Source organism: Topomyia yanbarensis, chromosome 3, assembly GCF_030247195.1.
Source record: "Topomyia yanbarensis strain Yona2022 chromosome 3, ASM3024719v1, whole genome shotgun sequence".
NCBI lineage: Eukaryota > Metazoa > Arthropoda > Insecta > Diptera > Culicidae > Topomyia > Topomyia yanbarensis.
The window spans coordinates 183,008,810-183,031,658 of record NC_080672.1 but is presented as its reverse complement, the minus strand read 5'-3'; the positions used below and the strand labels follow the sequence as shown (position 1 = coordinate 183,031,658).

Below are 22,849 nucleotides of genomic sequence, written 5' to 3'. Positions count from 1 at the left end.
GGTCAACTCGCATCGCCTTCATCCACTGACGGCCCAGCAACGGATGCTTCTTCACATTTGATACGTACAGGGCAAGTAACAAAGATTTTCCATCGTGAACAACCTTCACTTTCAACATTCCTTCAATCTGAATCATCGTATCGCAGAAACTTACTAATTGCATATCCGACGGCAGCAGAGCATCCGCAGCAAAATGCTTCTTCTTATCGTATGTGCTTATTATTGCAACAGGAGCACCAGTATCCACTTCAAATCGGATTTTAGACCCATTCACTTGAACATCCAGCCAGAACTTCGATGACGGGTTGGCCGCGATCTCCAATTTACACACTTCATCCAATGAAATCACTTCAGACTCGGCTTCAGACGCTTCCAACAAATTTGCCTCCGATTTTGCCTTCTGTTTATCTTGCTTGGCATTCTTCTTTTTCTTAATGTACACCTTTTCCAGATGACCAGCAAGTTTACAAAAATTGCACACCGTGCGAATATGATAGCCCTTGTTGGCGTAGTGCCTGGAACTACAACGAAAACATTCCCCTTTGTTCTCTGAATCAGTTTTCTCACACTTCTTTTTATTAGCAATCGTACGTGGCCCCTGGGCCTGGGCATTCGGGTTATTTACTCGAGAATGTTAAACTAGATTCACTTCCGATCTCCCTTGTTTGGACTGGATTTCTCTTCCACCTTTGTTCGAGAGCTCCATCGAAACTGAAATCTCTCGAGCACGCTCCATCGTCAGGTCCCGTACTTCCAACAACCTCCAAAAAATTTTCTAAAATTTTCAGTGGTTCTGGGTTGCAATGTGCTTCCAGCAAACGCACAATTGCGTCATATGTCTGTTGTTGAGGTCTGTACGGTCACTGCAAGTTTATCGCTAATAATATCGTATGTTTCTCCTTCCATGTAGTGAAGCAACATGTATAACCTAACCTCATTCTGTACACCAAACAAAACAAATGCACCTTCCAGCCGCTCTACCCATCTCGACCACTTCATTTTGTGTCGGTCGAATGGATCGGTTATAAACGAAGTTGGCACGGCAGCTGGAACAATAGCGCCGGAACATCCGGTGGCGGATTTACTTCAGCCATCACTTCAAATGTTCAAAACACCTCGTCGCCAATTTAACTGTCGTAACTGTACACTAGGAGGAGGAACGCAGCAGAATCTTATCCCGAAAAGCAACTTGTAAGAAAACGCGTGTTTGCTCTCGGGCAGTTACTTTATTTCTCACTCATCAATAGTGCAGGGAATCATCATGGTTGTCGCAAGGTAGTTCGTTGATATTAGGTAGGCTAACAATTTAAGGGCATCTCCATGACAAGAGTGATTGCATAGCTTTTCTATAGCAGAAAGGCAAAATGTATACGTGAACATTCTGTATGCTTCCCCCCTTTATGTGTGCCTGACAGTTGAATAGACAACTATTTATTTTTTTAGCCAGTTAGCTACCATAGACCAACATCAAGGAATTCAAAACAGATTTTTTAAATGCATATATGATTATTTTTCAGTGTGCTCTAAATATGCCGAAGCTCTCACTACTAATCGGCCACCCCACGTTATATTTGACACAACACTGACTGGTGTATCATCAGAAACTGTTAAATCTATAAGTTCAGCTCTTGGAATCCCTACTGTTTCGGCATCGTATGGACAAGAAGGTGATTTAAGACAATGGCGGTCTTTGTCGGCTGTGAAAAGCAATTATCTGTTGCAGGTATTTTGAATGTATGTTATGCAGCTTCCCATTGTAACTTTTTTTCTCTTTATCAATTGTAGATAATGCCGCCAACAGATATAATACCCGAAGTCATCAGATCAATAATCATATACATGAATATTACTAATGCTGCTATTTTATATGACGAATCTTTTGTAATGGACCATAAATATAAAGCTCTGCTTCAGAATATTCCCACTAGACATGTTATAACTTCGATTGGAAATGATAAGGACAGAGCAGAGCAAATTGAAAAACTGAGGAATCTCGATATCAACAACTTTTTCATTCTTGGATCATTTACGTCAATAAAAAAAGTACTAGGTAAATAAAATAAGTAGCACAAGACGTTGATGAATACATTAAAATGCATTGGTTGTATTGTATATCTCGAGGACGCGGCCGGCGGATAGTATGAGTAGTGCTCTGCCGTTCTACGCATTATTGTCGCATGTAACTTTTGGGGTATTTTCATGCTTTTTCATCAACCAGTTCCTATTCAGGTTTATTTTCAAAAAAAACACATTCAAATCATATAGCTTGTTTGAAGAACCCGGGAAAATACCAAGTCTGTTTTGTTCATCATTCGTTATCGAGCACTCAGTCGAGATAGAAGTCTTTTGTTGTCGATCCGTACACTCTATAGCGACAAATAGTGTTATTCCGCGTTCAAGGCTATTCGCACACTCTACGCCTAGTTGAGGTTTCAGTATTTTTTCCCTTCTTTTGTGTTTCTGTTTCTGAGTACCGTTAGCCGGTCAGTGACTAGTGAAGCAGTGTTCTTCTAGTAAGCCGTCTAGATACCGTTACCTACACAAGTTAAGTATTAGTTTACGTTTCCCCTTCTTGGTTGTCTTAATAACGTGCACTGGGCAATAGGCCCGTGCAAAAATGACTTCCCCTGACGGCAGTTCATCTCAAGGTGAGATGGACGTCGAAACAAAATCGGCTCCCCGGCTCAAAGTACATCCGAGCTCGGCCACCGGGCCATTTGTGATCTTCTTTCGGACCAAAGAAAAAAAGTGTTTGAATCTGTTGCAGATTTCTCGAGTTCTGACAGATCGGTATTCGGCCGTGACAGAAATATCGAAAATTCGCCCTGATAAGCTTCGGGTGGTTATTAACAGTTCAATTCAGGCAAACGATATTGCTGGCTACGAGCCCTTTACGAAGGAGTACAGGGTGTATATTCCAGCTAGCAGGGTTGAAGTCAGTGGGGTCGTTTCCGATTCGAGTCTGAATTGCGAGGACCTGTTAAAATATGGGACTGGCTGTTTCAAAGAGCCTAATTTAGCCAGTTTAAGCCAGTGAAGATACTGGAATGCAAACGTTTGCATTCAGCATCAGTCGCAGCTGACGGCAAGAAAATATACGTCAACTCAGACTCTTATCGGGTGACCTTCGCCGGCTCTGCCCTACCCAATTACCTCCTCTTGGACAAGGTTCGTCTACCTGTTTGCCTCTTTGTGCCGCGGGTCATGAACTGTACTAATTGCAAACAATTGGGACACACAGCCTCCCAATGTAGCAAAAAATCCCGTTGTGGGAAATGCGGTGGGAATCATGCGGATGATTCCTGTGGTAGAGATGTCGAAAAGTGTCTCTACTGTGGGGGAAACCCACATGATCTCCCTTCATGTCCCGCGTACAAACAGCGCGAGGAGAATCTTGAGCGTTCCCTTCAGGGACGCTCTAAGCGATCTTTTTGCAGAAATGCTTAAGATAACTACGCCACCTGTCTCTACGAAAATCTATACCAACTTGTCTACTGACGAAGGCGACTGTGATGAACCCCAGAAGGGAACATCTTCTGCTGTGCCTAGAAGCAATAGAAAAAAGAGGAACATTTCTTCTCCCAAGTTTCGTCGTAAAGGCCAGAAGGTGGAGTTTAGGGGGGCCATCTTCATGGCCCCCCTAAACTAACTACTCAAGGAAGTACTGGTGCAAAACCGAAGCAAGTCGCTCCCGGTCTCAGTAACCTGAGCTCAGAAAAGGAGTTCCCAGCACTTCCAGGAACACCAAAAAACCCAAGTGTTCCCATATCTCAGCCAGAGAAAGAAAACAGCGCTGGCTTAATAAATTTCTCTGAAATTGTGGACCGGATTCTTACAGCTTTAAATATTTCTGACCCCCTTAAAAGCATCTTGATAAGCTTTCTCCCCGCAGTAAAAACATTCTTGATGCAGTTCACTGCGAAATGGCCCCTCCTTTCAGCGATTGTATCCTTCGATGACTAATTCATCGTACAAGGTCACGGATTTAATCACTGTCCTACAGTGGAATTTTGAAATGCGATGCATTTGCCCTATGCGGGACATGGCTCACTTCAGAAATAACACTACACTTCCACGGATTTAATATTATTCGCTTGGATCGAGAAGACTCTTACGGAGGAGTACTTTTGGGAATCAAAAAGTGCTATTCTTTCAATCGGATCTACCTGCCCTCGACACCAGGCATTGAAGTTGTCGCTTGCCAAACCAGAATTAAAGGCAAAGACCTTTGCATTGCTTCCACCTACATCCCCCCTAGAGCCTCAGTTAGCCACCGACGGCTTTGCGATATTGCGGAACTCCTCCCCACACCGAGGCTAGTTTTAGGTGACTTCAACTCCCACGGCACGGCATGGGGTTGCCTTCATGACGATAATCGATCTACCCTACTCCATGAGCTTTGCGACAACTTCAATATGACTATTTTGAATACGGGTGAAATGACACGGATTCCTGCTCCTCCAGAGTGCGTCCGAGCGCCTTAGATCTGTCCCTCTGCTCGACATCGCTGCGGTTAGATTGCATGTGGAAGGTAGTCTCTGATCCCCACGGCAGCGACTATCTGCCAATCGTAATTAATATTGCTAACGGTTCAGGGCCACCGAATACAATCAATGTTTCGTATGACCTCACACGAGATATTGATTGGAAGAGCTACGCGTCGGCGATATCCGAAAAAGTAGAATCGACGCAAGAGCTTCCTCCGGAGGAAAAGTACGGGTTCCTGGCTGGCTTGATTCTCGATACCGCGATTCAAGCTCAGACTAAACGCGTCCCGAGCAAACGGAAAGTCCTTAATACCCCCATGCTCATGGGGCTTGACATAGGTGTGTGAAATGGGTTCAACCCATGAAACCGCCATTCCCATGGTCCCAGATAAAACACCATATGTTGGTGTATTTATGGGTTATTGAGACCATTTTATGGTGTCTTGATGGTTGGGAATTTTGGCACGGACCATGTTCAAGGTCTTTTCAAGGGGCTGTGTGGTGTTTTAACCCATGAGTATTATTATCCATGGTGGTATAAAGAGTGCTCACACGTGTACGCGGAGAAGGCCGCTACGTATAAGACCTTCCGGGACGACGGACTGCCAGCTAGCTACCGACAGTACACGATGGCGGAAACGCGCATGAAGAGTTTGATGAAAGCCAAAAAACGTAGCTACTGGCGCCGGTTCGTCGACGGACTAACGAGAGAAACATCGATGAGCACCCTTTGGAGTATGGCCCGGCGTCTACGAAACCGAAACAGTACTAACGAGAGCGTGGAATATTCAAACCGTTGGATATTCAATTTTGCCAAGAAGGTTTGTCCGGATTCCGCCCCGACACAAAAGATCTACCGCGCCGCGTCCCCTCACGATAACGCGAACGAAACACCGTTTTCGATGGTGGAGTTCTAACTTGCTATCTTGTCATGTAACAGGGCCAGACAGAATCAAATTTAACTTGTTAAAGAATCTGCCAGACTCTGCCAAGAGACTCTTGTTGAATTTATTTAATAAGTTTCTTGAGCGTTGTGGACTTTCACGCCATGAGGAATCAACCAGTGAAGCAATCAGCAACGGTCCTGAGTGCGTCTTACCTCTTTAGCGTCGATGATCCAAATGTGACGAGTAATGGCGGTACTTCCTGTTCTCGAATAATGTTGCCATGCATGGTCGACTATGTTATGTCGACCGCAAGTGTCATGGTGCTTAATGGTTAGGTTGCTGCCACACAATCATATACGGCAAGTCTACACTACACATCTCCCCCCTTCTCTAAAAAAAAATGTCACGATGTACGCAATAACAGCTTCACCATTTTACAAATTCGTAATATTGATAATACTACAACGTTTTGTTAATTTATTTTATGCGTGTGTCTACATATTAATTCAAGGAATCTAGCGCCTTTTTTATTCGCTCCTTACCGTTCCCTCGAGAAAAAAAAACAATACGCACGCTGCGTCGGGTAGCCTACACTGAGAAACAAAAATATGCATAGTCAGCATACCCTCTATTCCCGTCTCTCTTCTTCTGCTGTGATTTTTATGCATTTTCATGCATATACTCCTAGTAAGCATTCAATGAGTGGATAGACCGAATATGTCCAATGCATTAAATTTACAGCATAAGAAACGAGAGGCAGATGGAAAAGTATGCTATCGATGCATAGATAAAATTCTGTGTGTAGAATAAAGTTTCAATAGCCTACCGATCGCCAGCATTTACTTTAATCCGTCTAGCCGCCTTTTTCTTTATTGGGTAATGCCAAGCGTATTACCACTTGCTTAAATGTTCTCACCTTTCATTTTCCACTAAGGTCTCATCAAGTCTCACTCAACTCCGACACATAACAGCACAGCTCTATCTTACATGTTTGTCAAATATGTAATCTCCCTCTAAGAACGGTTGGTTTCAAAATCGTCCAATGAAGGACGTTCGTTGGACCAATTTGGACAACGTCGAAATAACCGTTCAACGAACGTCCATCGTTGGACCCGTGTTGAACGATTTTGAAACAATTTTTTGGACGTCTCAGTGGGCTGTCACAAATGACGGAACAACAAGGTGAAAAGTCAAATACAACGATGACAAATAACTTTTGAGCAAATTGTAGCAGTGTCAGGCATGAGTATTTATTATTTATTAACATTCTTTTTCAGTCGCATTTTCCTTATGTTCCGTATTTCGTATCGATACGAGAAAATATAAAACGAGTTCCACATACCCAAATAACAAGTGATTAAATTGTTTACTATCAATAATTATCAGTTTGTGTCGTAGCCAAACCAATGTTTCAGGCAGATACACCATTACTGGAGTTATATTAAAAAAGAAAATGATACTTTCGACGAATCAAGTATCTAGACACCTGGAACGTTATGATTGAAATAATGTGGAGGTTTTACGGGAGCCCTATTCAATTATTTACCGCTGGATACCTAGGAGAACTTACGCAGAAAGTACCGAATAGTGATTATCTTGCATGGAAACCGAATTAGGATCAGTCCCAAAGGCTGAGCATAAACTACCGTGAGTGTTATATTGTTTCATACCAGTGTATAACTTACTGGTATTTCCCTTTTATTATATTTAGGAATTGTAGCGCACTAATTGATATGGCTACAGGAGATCTAAAAATCATTCGGGGTAGCATTACATGTAAAGCAAAACTGCTGGTGATAGTTTATTCATGTTTTAATTTCGGGTTTGATCTATTACTACAGATTGCACATAATCTTTGAGATACACTGGGGGTTTCCTTCCACGAGCCTTCCGGTCAGTTGTGTCAATCGAATTCGAAGACTCGTTACGCATCTCAGCCACTGGTGATTTATTCTTTCGCCACTTGAAAACCTTTTTTGTTTGCGTGACGTGTCGTTTCAGCACATGACCACTTCCATCGCTTAGAGTAAGACTCCCATTATTTTCTTCCATGACTGTATACTGAGTAGAGGAGAAACGTGATTCTCCCTTTCCACGAGTTTGGCGCTCTACTATCATCTGATCACCAGGTTTCACTCGACACGGGCGTGCACTACGACGTTCGTCTTCCCGTTTCTTGCCAGCCAACTTTGCTGCACGGTCCCTATCATTAAGCAGTTCATCGTTCACGGACACCTTCTGGTACTCTAAGAGTGGAAGTTTTCGTTTAATCTTCCGGCCACTCATAATCTCCTCTGGGGGTAGTTTTGTTATGCTATGCTCTGCAGCGTTATGCGCACGTACTGCTTCGCGCAACTCCTCGACGTAGTTGGTTTTATTAATAGTTGCACTAATCATTGCTTTATTGATGACCTTCATATAACCCTCAACGAGTCCATTTTGTTGAGGGAATAAAGGAGTAGAATAGACGGTTGTTATGCCACGTTCCGCACAGTAATTTTTATACTGTTCTCCATTAAAAGGAGGTCCGTTGTCCGTCTTGATAGTTTTTGACATGCCTTCTCGATCAAAGATCTCTTCTAGGATTTTCACCGTATGATCAAAGCTCGTAGACTTGACAGGACGGACGATAAGATACCGCGATCTATAATCCACAACTACAAGTATGGAAATACCTCCGAACTTAACGTATGGACCGTTGAAGTCCAACGCTATTGTTTACCAAACGGCTTTTGGGACGAAAACACGTTGCATAGGTGTGGGCTTTTCTGGTTTCCCATTAACCGCGCAAGTTTCACAGGATTCAACCCATTTTTGAGCTTCGGTTGACATTCCCGGCCACCACACGCGTTGCCTTAAAATACTCTTTAGTTTAGCAGCAGAAGGGTGGCCATCGTGGGCCAGTTCTATGGTTTTCTTTTGTAGTGCAGTCGGGATGACAACGCAGCCAGTCTTTACCAACATTCCGTCCCGAGTGGTTAAGTCATCTTCTACAAGTTGATATTGCTTCAAGTGGGCAGGCCACACTCCCGACTTGAGAGAGCAAATTACTTCTTGGAGAACAGCGTCCTCCGATGTGGCTGATTTTATTTCTTCATTTGTTAGAAATCCTACTGCGTTCGCTTCCAGTGTAGCTATTTCCCAGGGGCTTGAGTTATCATCGAAGGCAGCATCGTCACCATTGTAAAGTCGTGATGGTGAGTCAGCGATATTTTCCGTTCTTCGTATATATTCCACCTCATAACGATATGGGCTCAGTCGTAACGCCCAACCATCAGCTCGAGTCAGGGCTCGCTTTGATTCCTCTCGAGTTCGGTTTAGAATGAATGACACTCCTTGTGCATCCGTTCGTAGCGTGAATTTTCGTCCCAATAAGAAAAACGAAAAGTGCTCGACTGCCCAAACTGCAGCAAGGGCCTCCCTCTGGTTTTGGGCGTACTTCTTTTCAGTTGTGGTCAATGATTTCGATGCGAAGCTTATGATTCTCGACGATCCGTTTTTCTCCTCTTGAACCAAAACCGCGCCCAACGCGATTGGTGAAGCATCGGTGTATAGGATCGTCCTATCTTTCTCAGAAAAGAATCCAAGCGTAACGCAGTTTTGTACAATCTGCTTTTTGATTGCTTGGAATGCTTGACTTTCTTCACGCCCCCAGGTCCATGGTTTAGCGGTAGTTATGGTCCACAGAGGGCTAGTGATTTCAGCGAAGTTTTTCACGTGTGCGCTTATGAAAGACGCCAATCCTAAGAAGCTGCGTAATTCAGAAATAGTGACAGGCTGTCGAAATTGCCGGATACTTCTGATTTTCTCTTCGTCCACATGAAAGCCTTCCTCATCGAGTTGATGACCGAGGAATTTCAGCTGGGTTTTGTCATACTCGCACTTGCTCGTATTTAGTGTTAGGTTATTGGCTCGCAGTATTTGCAAAACATGATTTACCGTTTTGTGCAATTCCTCTAGACTTTTGGCAAAGATAAGTATGTCATCGATATAGACGATAACATTTTTTACGTCCTTGAGGATTCGTGTCATCTCTCGCTGAAAAATTTCCGGTGCGCAATTCACCCCGAACATTAACCTAGTGAAGCGGTACATTCCGCTTTCAGTAAGAAAGGTTGTTAGGTCCCGAGACTCGTTGCTAAGTTCGAGATGATAGAAGGCGTTACTCAAATCGAGTTTTGTGAAGTATTTGGACCCGTGAAACTTTACTTTCATTTCTTCCAGCAGAGGCAAGCGAAAGTATTCCCGGTTGATCGCCCTATTTGGAGCTCTCATGTTCACAACTAAGCGGAAGTCATCCTTGCCTTTGGCAACCGCCGACATTCCGCTTATCCAGTTGGGAGCTGATGTTACTTTTTCGATTATGCCACGTTGTTCCATTTCGTCCAAACGATATCTTGCTGCTTCGCGGTAGGCCGCGGGAACGTTATAGTAGGCGTTTTTCACTGGTGGGATTGTTTTATCGACACTGAATTTTACTTTTACCCTTGGCATCTTCGGAAATTCTACCATCTTCGGTAAAGGCTGCACTTCGTTGAGGTTCAGATCTACCTGTAATAGTCCCATGTCGCTCGCTGTTGATCGACCGAGAATTGATCTCCGTCCTGCTGGAGCAACGTAAAAAATTGCACTGTTATGTGCCTTGCATCCTGGTACCGTAATTTCTGCCTCCGCTAGGCATTCTACAACCATGGGCGATGGTGTGCCGTACGCATGCAAGGCTTTTGAGCCAGCGCTATCAAGAATTCTGAGTTTTGCGATACCTGATTTGAACTCATTTTTCAGTCGCATCCAGTCCTCACCACAAGTTGCATCCGCTCCCGAGTCGACTAGGAACTGGATAGGACTAGATGTTCCCAACTGGCAGTTAACAAGTACGTCTTTTTTTTTACAATGGAGAAGACCTTTATGTCCTAGCCCAGTACACGTGCTAACGGTAGGGTCCAATCTACCACACTGGGTGCACTGGGGGCGTGTCGGACTCGAATGGTGACCAGCCATTAATACCGACTAAACTCCATTGGGCTCCGCCATCATTCCTCCCAGGAACTACCTCTCGGTATTACTTCTGGGGGGATGGCTGTCCTAAATGTACTCATTCACTCTCACTCACGCGTTCATACATCCTGTATGAGGCTTACTTGGGTGCTCTCTCAATCGCACTTTGATTCACTCTCAAACACTCCCACATGAGGCTGACTTTTGTGCTCACCTTTTACGTTCCATGCGAGGCTGACTTGTGTGCTCACCTTACTCATTCCTTGCTAGGCTTACTTTTGTGCTCGCCCTACCCATACCATGTGAGGCTGACTTGGGTGCTCACCCTATCACCTGATTCACTCTCAATCATGCCACTCTATTGTACCTTTGTCACTCCCCCTGGCATCCCATGTGGGACATTTTTCTTAGGCCCCACTTCTGACATACCATGCGAGGCTGACTTGTGTGCTCACCTTTTTCACTCCTTGCTAGGCTGACTTTTGTGCTAGCCTCTACCAACCTGTGAGGCTGACTTTTATGCTCACCCTTAACATGCAGTGTGAGACTGACTTGGATGCTCACCCTTTCACTCCTCTGCCACGCCATGAGGCATCGATAGCTTAGTTCCAACATACTACGCTGCGACCCTCCCGTCTTGGCATGAGGCAGTCCACTTATACGCCTATACACTCACTCTTCTGTCTTGCTTCGGGGTGGCTGGGTTTACCCCTTACGCGTTTGCCATTCGCTGCGCCAAACCTGCCTCGGCATGAACAGACCATTCACTCCCTTTTTTGCGCTTGGCCTTTTTTTGCTCCAGCTAACCAATCACTAGTTAGCCGTGCCCGCCGTCTGTTGCTCGGTTCGCCAGATTACCTGTAGTCTACTGGCAATCTGGATGGTAGCAGCCGAGACTGCGTTCCACTTCTCCACCGTTTGACACATCCGCTGAATAAGGGTATCCGGGGTTGTGTCCCAGCCACAGACGTCAAGCATTGCTCTTCTTTCGACGTCGAACCGATGACATACGAACAGTATGTGTTCGGCAGTTTCATCTACACCTGGGCAGTCTGGGCAGACTGGGACCTCCGCGTGCCCGAACCTGTGGAGGTACTGACGGAAACAGCCATGGCCTGACAGGAATTGTGTCAGGTGGAAGTGAACTTCCCCATGGGGTCTTCCCACCCAGCTCGATATGCTAGGTATCAGCCGGTGGGTCCACCTACCTTTCGAGGAGTTGTCCCACTCACGCTGCCATCTGGCGACCGAGGTCACCCTGGTGCGCTCGCGGGCTCCCCTATTTCCACGTAGCTCAAAGCACTCCTCATCTTCCCGAATGACCAGCCCGACTGGCATCATGCTCGCTATCACGCAGGATGCATCGTGCGATACCGTGCGGTAGGCAGATATCACTCTGAGGCACATCACGCGGTAGGTGCTCTCCAGTTTCTGTAGGTAACTGGTTACCCTCAGTGCTCTTGACCATGACGGGCCGCCGTACCTGAGGATAGATACGGCAACGCCTGCCAGTAACCTACGTCTACTGGCGCACACCTTTGAGCTGTTGGACATCATTCTCGATAGTGCCGCAACAGCAGTCGATGCTCTCTTGCACGTATAGTCGACATGGCTGCCGAAGGTCAGCTTGTCGTCTATAATGACTCGGAGAGACTTCAGACTTCGCTGTGAAGTGATCGCGACTTCTCCCACATGGATAACTGCATGTTGTGCCGACTTGCGGTTGTTGACGATAACTACCTCCGTCTTATGATGAGCGAGCTCCAGGCCTCTCGCGCTCATCCATTCCTCCACCGTGTTGATCGCGTGTTCTGCGGTTAGTTCTACCTCAGGAATTGACTCCCCGTAGACCTCCAAGGTTACGTCGTCGGCAAAGCCGACGATCTTGACCCCAGGAGGGAACTTCAGTCTCAGAACCCCGTCATACATGAGGTTCCATAGCACCGGGCCTAGGATCGAGCCCTGCGGGACTCCGGCGGTAATCGGAACCCTTTTCTGACCGGCATCGGTCTCGTATAGCAGTACGCGGTTTTGGAAGTAACTTTCCAGGATCCGGTACAGACCCACCGGTAGGCTAAGCCGGTGTAACGAGAGCGCGATGGCATCCCAGCTTGCGCTGTTGAATGCGTTCTTCACGTCAAGTGTCACTAACGCACAGTATCGAATACCTCGCCTTTTTCGTTGGATCGCTATCTCGGCAGTATTTATCACTGAGTTGAGAGCGTCCACTGTGGACTTACCCTTCCGAAAGCCAAACTGGTTGCTTGACAGACCGTCCGTACCTTCCGCGTACGGGGTGAGCCTGTTGAGGATGATCCTCTCAAGCAGTTTGCCAGTCGTGTCTATCAGACAGATTGGTCTGTACGCCGATGGGTCGCCTGGCGGCTTCCCGGGCTTCGGCAACAGCACCAGTTTCTGCCTTTTCCATCTATCGGGGAAACGGCACTCGTCAAGGCATCTCTGCATAGCTAGCCTGAACATGTTCGGGTTCGCTATGATCGCTGCCTTGAGAGCGTTGTTTGGAACTCCATCCGGCCCTGGAGCTTTGTTCATTGCTAGGGATTTAGCCACTGCGAGTAGTTCTTCATTCGTCACTGGAGCCACCATTTCGACCGTGCCCGCACTGTCTCGTAGTGCAGGTGGCCAGGGGCTTGTGGCTCGAGACGGGAAGAGTACTTCGATAATCGTCGTCAACCGGTCCGGAGACCTTTCTGGGGGTGAGGAGCCCCCTTTGGTCTTGGCCATCACAATCCGGTAGGCGTCACCCCACGGATTCGCGTTGCCACTCTCGCACAGGTTGTCGAAACACGCTCTCTTGCTGCTCTTAATAGCCTTGTTAAGGGCCAATTTCGCAGCTCGAAACACTTCACGGCGGTTCTCTCTTGCATCCTCGGTGCGAGCTCTTTGCATCCTACGTCTAGCTCTGAGACAGGCTGACCGTAGAGCTGCAATCTCGGCACTCCACCAGTATACCGGGCATCTACCGTTTCTTGGCAGTGTTTTTCTCGGCATAGTGGCGTCGCACGCGCGTGATAGAACAGCTACCAGCGCATCCCCGCTTAGACTGTCGGTGTTGGCCTCCAGTCCCAGGGCCGCGGTGAAAGCTTCGCTGTCGAAGTGATTGGACTTCCACCCACGTACCTGACAGGGATCTCCCGCCCTCGGATGCTGCACACCATAGTTGATCTTAAAGCGGATTGCTAAATGATCGCTATGGGTGTAGCCTTCGTCTACCCTCCATTCCATGCCTGGAGCCAGACTCGGGCTGGCAAAGGTCAAATCAATCCACGCCTCCACTCCGTTTCTACGGAATGTACTAGCGGAGCCATCATTAGCTAGCACAGTATCGAGTTTCGCAAGTGCTTCCATTAGCGCTTGACCCCTGCTATTTGTATAGCGGCTGCCCCACTCCACTGCCCAAGCGTTAAAGTCTCCCGCTATTACTACCGGTTTCCGGCCCACGAGGTCCGACGAGAGCCTGTCGATCATCTGGTAGAACTGTTCTATTGGCCACCTTGGTGGGGCGTAGCAGCTGCAATAGAACACACCATTGATCTTGGCAATCGCCACACCCTCGGCGGAGGGGTGTATTACCTCTTGAACCGGGAACCTTCCCGTTGTACAGATTGCCACCATTCCAGACCCGTCCGACACCCAATTGCCGTTGCCGGCAGGGATGCTGTACGGGTCTGATAAGAGGGCGACATCTGTCCTCGACTCCGAGACCGACTGCCACAGCAGCTGTTGGGCTGCTGCGCAATGGTTAAGATTTAGCTGTGTGACTCTCACGGCTTCTTCTTATTTAACTCGCCGAAGGGACACGAAGGTCCGCTCATAGCATGTTTATGGGCTTGCTTCTTAACGGTGCAGATAAGGCACTTATATGCCTTAGTGCACCCCCGCTCTTTATGCCCCTCCTCGCCGCAGCGACGACATAGCTTGCTCCTATCTATGCCTTTGCATTCGTATGCTTTATGGCCGGATTCGAGGCACCGATAGCACCTATCCACTGAAGGCGGCTGGGGTATACTAATAGGGCATACCGACCAGCCGATCTTCAGCTTCCCTTTCTCGGTTACCTTTTTGGCATCCGCATTCAGTAGCCTGAGGTAGGCTACTTGGGTGCCAGAGGGTCCGTCTCTCAATCGCACAGAGGCCCGCTCGATTGTGACGTCGCATTGCTCCTTGACGGCTGCGACGACGTCTTCTGCGGTCGTGAACTCGTCCAAGTGCTTGCACTGGAGAGTTGTTTCCGCACCTAGCGACCTGATTTGGGCGCCCTCATCAAGGACCTCTTGGGCCAAGGCCTTGTATACTGAACTTGATTGTGCGCCTCGCTTCAGCACCAGGAGCATCTCTCCCGTGTTGGTGCGTCTTACGCTACGCACATCCTGCCCAAGGGCCGAGAGGCTTTCGGCCGCCTTCATCGATTTAAGGACATCGGCGTATTTGTCCTTGTCGGTTTTTAACCACAAGGCTTCGCCTCTGTCCTTGGCCTTCCTCGCAGGCCGCGGTACCTCCGGTTTCGGTGCCGGCTTTTTCTTGGTGACCAGCGTCCAGGGGTTTGAGCCCCCCTGCCCCGGTCGTGCCGGGTTGCTGGTACCATCGCTCTCCACAGCGAGGTCACTCTCGCCCTCGCTTACCTCACCCAGGCGGCGTTTGACCTTGACGGTTGCACGCCGAGTGGTGTCGGTTTTGGCACCCTCGCCTGGCGACTTCCTAGGGCGCTTCGCATTCGATGCCGTCTTGCGATTGCCCTTTCCTTTTCCCTTCGAGGGGAACTCGGTCGCCGCTCCGATCGACGTGGCTGCTCCGTAGAAGGTAAAGGCCACTGTCTGTGAACCTCTATCGACCTTCTCTCTTTCCTCCCTATTGGAGGCCACTGTCTGGGTTTCTCTGTCGGGCCTCTCCCGACATTCCACCCTCTCAACATAGGCCTGCTGTTCCTGTCTTGCGACACGAACAGCTTTCCGGAGCTCCAGGAGGCTCAACTTCAACTCCTTGGCTATGTTCTGCTTTGCGCTAGCGAAGTCGATTATAGAATCGAGTTGCTTCGCTACTTTGCGTATCGCAGCTATTGGCCCCTCCGATGCATTGGTAGGGATATTGCCTACCGCTGCTGGGGGGTCACTGGTGCTTTCGGATGAGGCACTCATCGCTCCACTACTCTCCCCACGGGGGGGAGACCTCGCCAAACCGCCTCTAGCGAAGGGGTTTGGCACCTCCGTCTGTTTGTTTTTATTTTTATTTATCTCCATGAAAAGTCCCACGAGTAGCGCGAGAAATATATGTCGTCCACGCCAGAGCTCCGCATTAGCGTGGTAAGGGACGCTTACTGTGGGGGTTGCCCAGGTACCCCACAGGCTCCGTTAACGATCGAGCATCTTTTTCACTCCCTCGATCACTCATCCCTCGGCACGGGTCGCTTCACGCCTTGGAATTGGGGTTATGCCCTACCTTGCTTTACGTGGTGATCTCGGCCCGGATCATCACAACCATCCTCCTTTGCCAGGGCTTTGCACCTGTAGCTCTGGTTCTCAATAGTTCCACGTACGTAGGGGAACATGGGGAGACTAGACCAGGTTTTCAGCTAAAACTGCATAAATCTCTAAAAAAGCCTTTAACCCCCCAAAAATCATTCAGATATAATGCGTAAAGTTATTGCGCGTCTTCATGATTTTTTGCAGAATTTTTAATTTAATTTTTGAAAAGTTACAAAAGTTTTTCTGTGATCGTTTTTTCTGGTCAAGTCTCCCCATTGCGGGGAGACTTGACCAAGGCGTGGGGAGACTTGACCAAGAGAAATTTGAAAAATCATAACAAAAAATAATTACATAAAACATACTGTAATTATTTTTTTCCCTATTGTCGAGATCCTTAGGTAGCAGTAAAAAATATAAAAGAGTTGCATTTGATAAATTTTGATTTTTTTAAATGCATTTCTTTTTAAGGATTAACTGTACTGCTTGCATTGCATGTTCACACGTCACGAAATCAGTCCTACTATTGCCAGCTTTGCTTACAAATTTTAAAATATAAAGGCTTATGTTTGGGGTGGGATTTTTTTATGGCGTGATTAACATTAACAATAGATACCAAAGCATAATAAATATTATGAATTTTGTATCTTTCTTCAGCTGATCGCCACTTGGTCAAGTCTCCCCATAAAATCTTGGTCAAGTCTCCCCAACATAAGTTATTGCGTTCAATTTCATGCGAATTCTAGTAATAACTATTCCAATGTTCCAGTTTATGTAAAATCATTTCACTGCTTCACAAGGATTAAGGTGGTATATTAGTCCTTTAATAGTAATTAGTAGTCGAGTAGATATGTCCATACAAAGTTTGATAAAAAATTACATCATTTAATGCAAATTTATTAATCACGTAATATTTTCTGCAAGGAAAGGATTTTTTACTCCAAACTTTCAAAATTACCTTAAGGGATCGAAACAAGTATAAAAATATTTTTGAAAAAAAATTAAGAATCGAATAGAAGACGCCATAGCCGAAAATAGAATTTTGCGCTTGGTCAAGTCTCCCCATGTTCCCCTATGTTATTACAGACATGCTACTATTGGGATCCGTCATTCGCTAGCGGAGTAACAAGTACGTCTGCTAGGGAGAGTGCGTACACATGCTACAATAGGAAAACGGATTTTGTAAGAAAACGACAAAGGCCGATAAAAAAATCTACGAATTGTATTTTAAATATAAATCACTGAAAATTATACCTGATTAACATCTGATTCGTTTTCTTCTTTAGGATGCGCGTCCTTCGTCGCTTCAAGTTGCTGAATGATTGTTTTCCGACATACAACCGAATAGTGCCCAAATTCCTGACACGAGTTACACTTCCTTCTCAACGCCGGGCAAGGATAGTTTGTGTGAGGATATCGGTTGCACCTTGCGCAACGATTTCGACGACCGCGATCCTTCAGGTCACGTCGGAAGTTTTGTTCATCCTCGCGGAGTCGTTTTGCAGATTTTTGTCTGTCCCAATTATTGTTCCATGGACGTTTTTGATTGTCTCGTCGACCATGTGGTTGGGGACGACCACGGTAAACTGCATTCACTTCTGACGAATCCACGACGGTTGTTTCAGCTTGGTATGCTTCGTCACGAGTTGCAGCCTGAACTATGTACTTGGTTTCGTATCCATATGTACGAGCAGCCTTAACCAACTCCTTATTTCTTAGGCCTTTCAGGAGTTGGGCCCGGACGAATCTGTCTTGATCGGATGGACTGTACTCGCATAGGCGGACTTTTCCCATTAGCTGAGCATGAAAAGCAATCGCTGACTCCGATTTTTCTTGTTTCATGTTTGAGAATGCCTCGTGTTCGGCCGCAGGATCGGTCATTGACTGAAGATAATTTTTGATATTGCTCACGAAAACGTTGTAACAGTTTGAATCTGTTAGGCTTGGTCTTAGATTTGCCGCTCGGACAACTCCTTGCAATTCCTCACCAACTGAAAGGAATAGGAGTTGTGACCTTCTGACTGGATCGTTTGCATTATTGAGAGTAGCAGCAATCTCAAAATTCTCTATGTAACGATTCCACTCCTCCCACATTTTGTTGGCTGCCACTCCACTGGGGAATGGTTTAATGTTGTCCCAGCGGACGCTTGACGATGTGGTGTCGGGAGGATTGGTCAGGGCGACTGGAGTGCTCCAGGTCCGATCAGTGTCCTTGGCAGTATTCATAGTTTGGAAATAACTCATTGCTTTCGTAATATCCGCCAGCACGTTCTCCATTCTCTGAAGTCGTTCGTCGGTGCCGGTCGGTTTTGGGCTGTTTGTGCTGTTGGCATGGGCTTCGCTGCTGTTGCTCTTATTACTAGCTGGTTGCCTAGAGCTCTCCAGTTCTCCGACCGGGTTGGTATCGCTGGTGGAATCAGAATGGTCGCTTTGGCTACCGCTGCTACCAACCTCATCGCATGGCGTGCAAGCGAAATCACTGGTTCCCACTTCAGAATCCGCGTCAGCGAATGAGTTATTCGCAACTTCTGGACTGCGGTCTTCATCACTGCTTTCATAATTTGGGACGGTAATTGCTCGGACATACTTGCCGTTGCTTTCCATTTCGATGTCTTTTTGTTCAACTAACAATCTGAAATATACGATTCATTCGGAATATGTACAATAATCTTCGTAGTTTAATCAATTGCTATCAATTAACTATCATTACTATCAAGTGAAAAGAAATATTGTGGTGGATGTTGCAAGGGCTGAAGAAATACGTTGCATCATATTATGGCCTATATCATATGCTATCAAGGAATTTCCTGCGGATGTTCCGTTACACTGGATATTCCGCTTGAAATGTACGACAGCTAGAATTTTACTAACTACAGTGATCTATTTTTTTACTTGTGTGAATGCTGTTTTGGTGGTCTTACTGTACCACTCTTATTTCTCAGGATTAGTATTTTCTGCGGACGTCCCGTTCCGCTTAACACCGTGGTCTTACTGTGCCACTTTTTACTCAAACCGATTTATGGCGGACGTCCCGTTCCGCTGGAGGGTCTTACTGTGCCACTATTATCTCTCTTAGTACTTTTGCCTGCGGACGTCCCGTTCCGCTCAACACTGTGGTCTTACTTTGCCACTAATTACGCAAAACCATTTTTTTCCTTTTGCGGACGTCCCGTTCCGCTGAACACTGTGGTCTTACTGTGTCACTCAGTGCGTGCGACCAGTTTTTTTTGTCGCCTCATTTTGCTGAACATTGTGATTTTGGATGGCAACTTAGCGGCCATTTTCTCCGACGGATTTTTTCTTAGCAATTTCACTTAAGTACCAAAAACTAATTAATTTGCTCTAAAATTCCAACGTATTTCTTTCCCCAAGCCACCAACGCATTTTATCTTATAATAGTATTTTATAAAATCAAGATCGTTAGAGCAAATAAGTTTTAGCTTCATGCTTCTGGTTGATTCCTTTTGCTTTTGCTTTTTTATTTTGGTTTTGGTTCGTTGTAGATGTAGTGAAAATACTGGCAGGATCGCCAATGTGAACTTTCACGCCATGAGGAATCAACCAGTGAAGCAATCAGCAATGGTCCTGAGTGCGTCTTACCTCTTTAGCGTCGATGATCCAAATGTGACGAGTAATGGCGGTACTTCCTGTTCTCGAACAATGTTGCCATGCATGGTCGACTATGTTATGTCGACCGCAAGTGTCATGGTGCTTAATGGTTAGGTTGCTGCCACACAATCATATACGGCAAGTCTACACTACACAAGGGTAATATTGTCCCTCATGACTGGAAGCAAGTGAAGGTCATCGCCATTCAAAAACCAGGAAAACCAGCCTTCGACCACAACTCGTATCGACCAATTGCGATGCTGTCCTGTATCCGGAAGTTATTCGAGAAAATGATCTTGTTTCGCCTCGATAATTGGGTTGAAGCAAATAGCTTACTGTCAGATACACAATTTGGTTTCCGCAAAGGCAAAGGCACGAACGACTGTCTTGCGTTGCTCTCAAAAGATATTCAAATGGCTTATGCTAGCAAAGAGCAGATGGCATCAGTTTTCCTAGATATAAAGGGGGCTTTTTATTCAATTTCTATCACAATTCTTTCTGAGAAGCTGCACCAGCATGGCCTTTCACCGACTCTAAACAACTTTTTGCTAAACTTGCGGTCCGAAAAACATGCATTTTTCGCATGGTGATTTATCGACATCAAGAATTGGCTACATGGGTCTTCCCCAGGGCTCAGCTAGGGGTCTGGTACGACTCTAAAGGAGCCTGGGGATGCCACATTAGGTATCTGAAACAGAAGTGCCAACAAAGGATCAACTTTCTCCGTACAATAACCGGAGCATGGTGGGGTGCCCACCCAGGAGACCTGATCAGGCTGTACCAAACAACGATATTATCGGTGATGGAGTACGGGAGTTTCTGTTTCTGCTCCGCTGTAAACATACATTTCATCAAACTTGAGCGAATCCAATATTGTTGTTTGCGTATTGCTTTGGGTTACATGCACTCGACACATACGATGAGTTTAGAAGTTCTGGCGGGCGTTCTTCCGCTGAAAAATCGATTTTGGGAACTTTCATTTCGATTGCTCATCCGATGCGATATCTTGAACCCTTTAGTAATTGCAAAGTTTGAAAGGCTAGTCGAGCTCAATTCTCAAACCCTATTTTTGTCCTTGTACTTCGATTACATGGCTCAAAATATCATATATATATATATATATATATATATATATATATATATATATATATATATATATATATATATATATATATATATATATATATATATATATATATATATATATATATATATATATATATATATATATATATATATATATATATATATATATATATATATATATATATATATATATATATATATATATATATATATATATATATATATATATATATATATATATATATATATATATATATATATATATATATAAATTAAGAACTGTGGGTTATGAAATTGCTTTTTAAAAAAGATTGAAATACGTGTTCGCTGGTCGAGCGTACAAACTGAAGTGATTTTATTAAAATGTTCTATGATGTTCGGAGGCCTCGCATGGCTAACAAAAAGTCCCTACTTCGCGAAATATATTCAGGCGCCTGTGTGTGCAGTTTCGGGTGTCTTCAATGCTGCCGCTATGTCTCCGGTATACACGTGCGTGGCTCATAGTCATAGTTATGGTTGCTGCTGATGTTATTGTTGTTGTTGCTGCTGCTGTAGGACGAAAGCATGGAGTTGGCTCTGGATGGCTTCATGCTTTCGCTTTAGGGTTTCAATTTGGAATTCCTTAACCTTGCTGCCTTAACTACTCCCTCCTGAGAAAAAGAATCGTCCCGATTCGCTTGTTCGTCTTGGTTCGTTTGTTCCTGGTGAACTGTGTTGTTTCGATGGTCGGTTAAATTTTGAGAGATTTTTACATTCACCTGTTTTTTTCTTATTAAATAGATAAGGCAGATTGAGCCTAAAATGATACTGAAGCCTAAAATGATACTGAAGCTAGAAATGCTTATAGATGTGTACGTCTGTGTCTTGTAGTGTGAGATGAGTTCCATTTGTCGTCTATTGGCAATGTGTACTTCCTCCAACTTCAGTGGGGTTTCGACCTTTTGCTTTTCGATTATCAACCCATTCAAGGGAATAATTGTGGGTGATTCTTGTATAGTGATTTCAGAGTTAGCAAATATAGTGCCATTGACGTAAAGGGTGCAGTTGTGGAATTCTAGCAAATAGGTGCCGGTTAGATTTCTCTTTGGGTAATTTGCATGTTGTGTCTAAGGTAATATTGGTCACACTTTTCAAAATGACGTGGTTCTTGTTAGCATTCTTACTTCAGTGTTGGTTCTATGGGATTCGAATTGACATCCTTTCAGCATTTGATGATCCTTTCAGTAATTTAGAAAAACATTTGTCGTCAGATACTTTGAGGAGATTGTCGAGTTTGCATAAAATTTTCGTATTGATGGGTTGGCAGCGATCGGTGATGAAGTAGGTGTTTTATCGCGTTGGTTATAACTTCACGAGTGGTAATCTACTAAAATATGGAGGTATGTTGATTTTTCTAAGAAAGGGACTATAATAATAAATATTAACTTTGATTGGTAGAATAATGCTTTCAAGCCTAAAAAAATCTCTTCAACGTTTGCGATTCTAATGAAAGAATTCTTTCTGAAATAATATTGAGTCTAGCTAATTGGATGGTTTCATGAATGTCTCGAAGGTGTAACAACAGGCGATCTAGATTTAAATTGAGCTTGAATATTTCTTTGAGGAAGTTAAAGTTTCTGTTACTGGAGTTAGTTCTAGCAGCTACTATACCTTTGGTTATTTCTTCTTGCTGTTTATTAAATTCTTTGATAAGAGTATTTATCCTGTCCTGCAACTGAATATTAATTTTACCTGCGCATTGTTTTGGATAATTAGCATTTTATTGTCTATCTGCAATTGATTGATATCGTTATTTAAAAGAGTTAAGTCATCGTTATTTAGGTTTCCAGTTATTTGCTTAATTCCGGTTCCAATGAAGTTCAATATTCCTCGTTTTCTGCGGTTTCTAGGTAGTAATTCGGCATATATTTCATGGGCATTCTTGTATTTCATGTCCAGTGATTCTACTGTGTACTGAAATTCATCAATTGATTTCAGCCCGTTTATTATAATGCCAAGCCTTTTAAAAATCGGTTTATACGTGTCAAGGTTGATGACATGAAAGATTTTGTGCTCGCCGATTTGTAAAAAGCCATATCCTATATTCAATGCCAACAAACCTGGGTTGTTGTTTAAATCATGAATTTGCATAAAATTTTGGTCTCCTGAAATTACAAGAAATTTTGTTAGAATGATTAAGAGTATCAAGGTGTCCATCATGGTGAAATCCTGTAAAGAAATAGAGATGTATTAGTTCAAAATTCTACGCATCTTAGTCTTATGAAGTTTTCTTTCGTCGTCGTCGCGGTAACTCTCTATTTGG

At 44.9% G+C, this 22,849-nt stretch overlaps 1 protein-coding gene across 3 annotated transcripts in view; it reads left to right on the top strand.

The window, feature by feature from the left end:
- Positions 1–22,849, top strand: part of LOC131688618 (ionotropic receptor 25a) — an 800,747-nt gene that overhangs the window by 122,855 nt on the left and 655,043 nt on the right. For all 3 annotated transcript variants that reach the window (XM_058972999.1, XM_058973001.1, XM_058973000.1), the window contains 2 exons: positions 1,518–1,723; positions 1,786–2,050. In XM_058972999.1, coding sequence (XP_058828982.1) covers positions 1,518–1,723; positions 1,786–2,050 — 471 coding nt within the window. The remainder of the gene's footprint in view (positions 1–1,517; positions 1,724–1,785; positions 2,051–22,849) is intronic.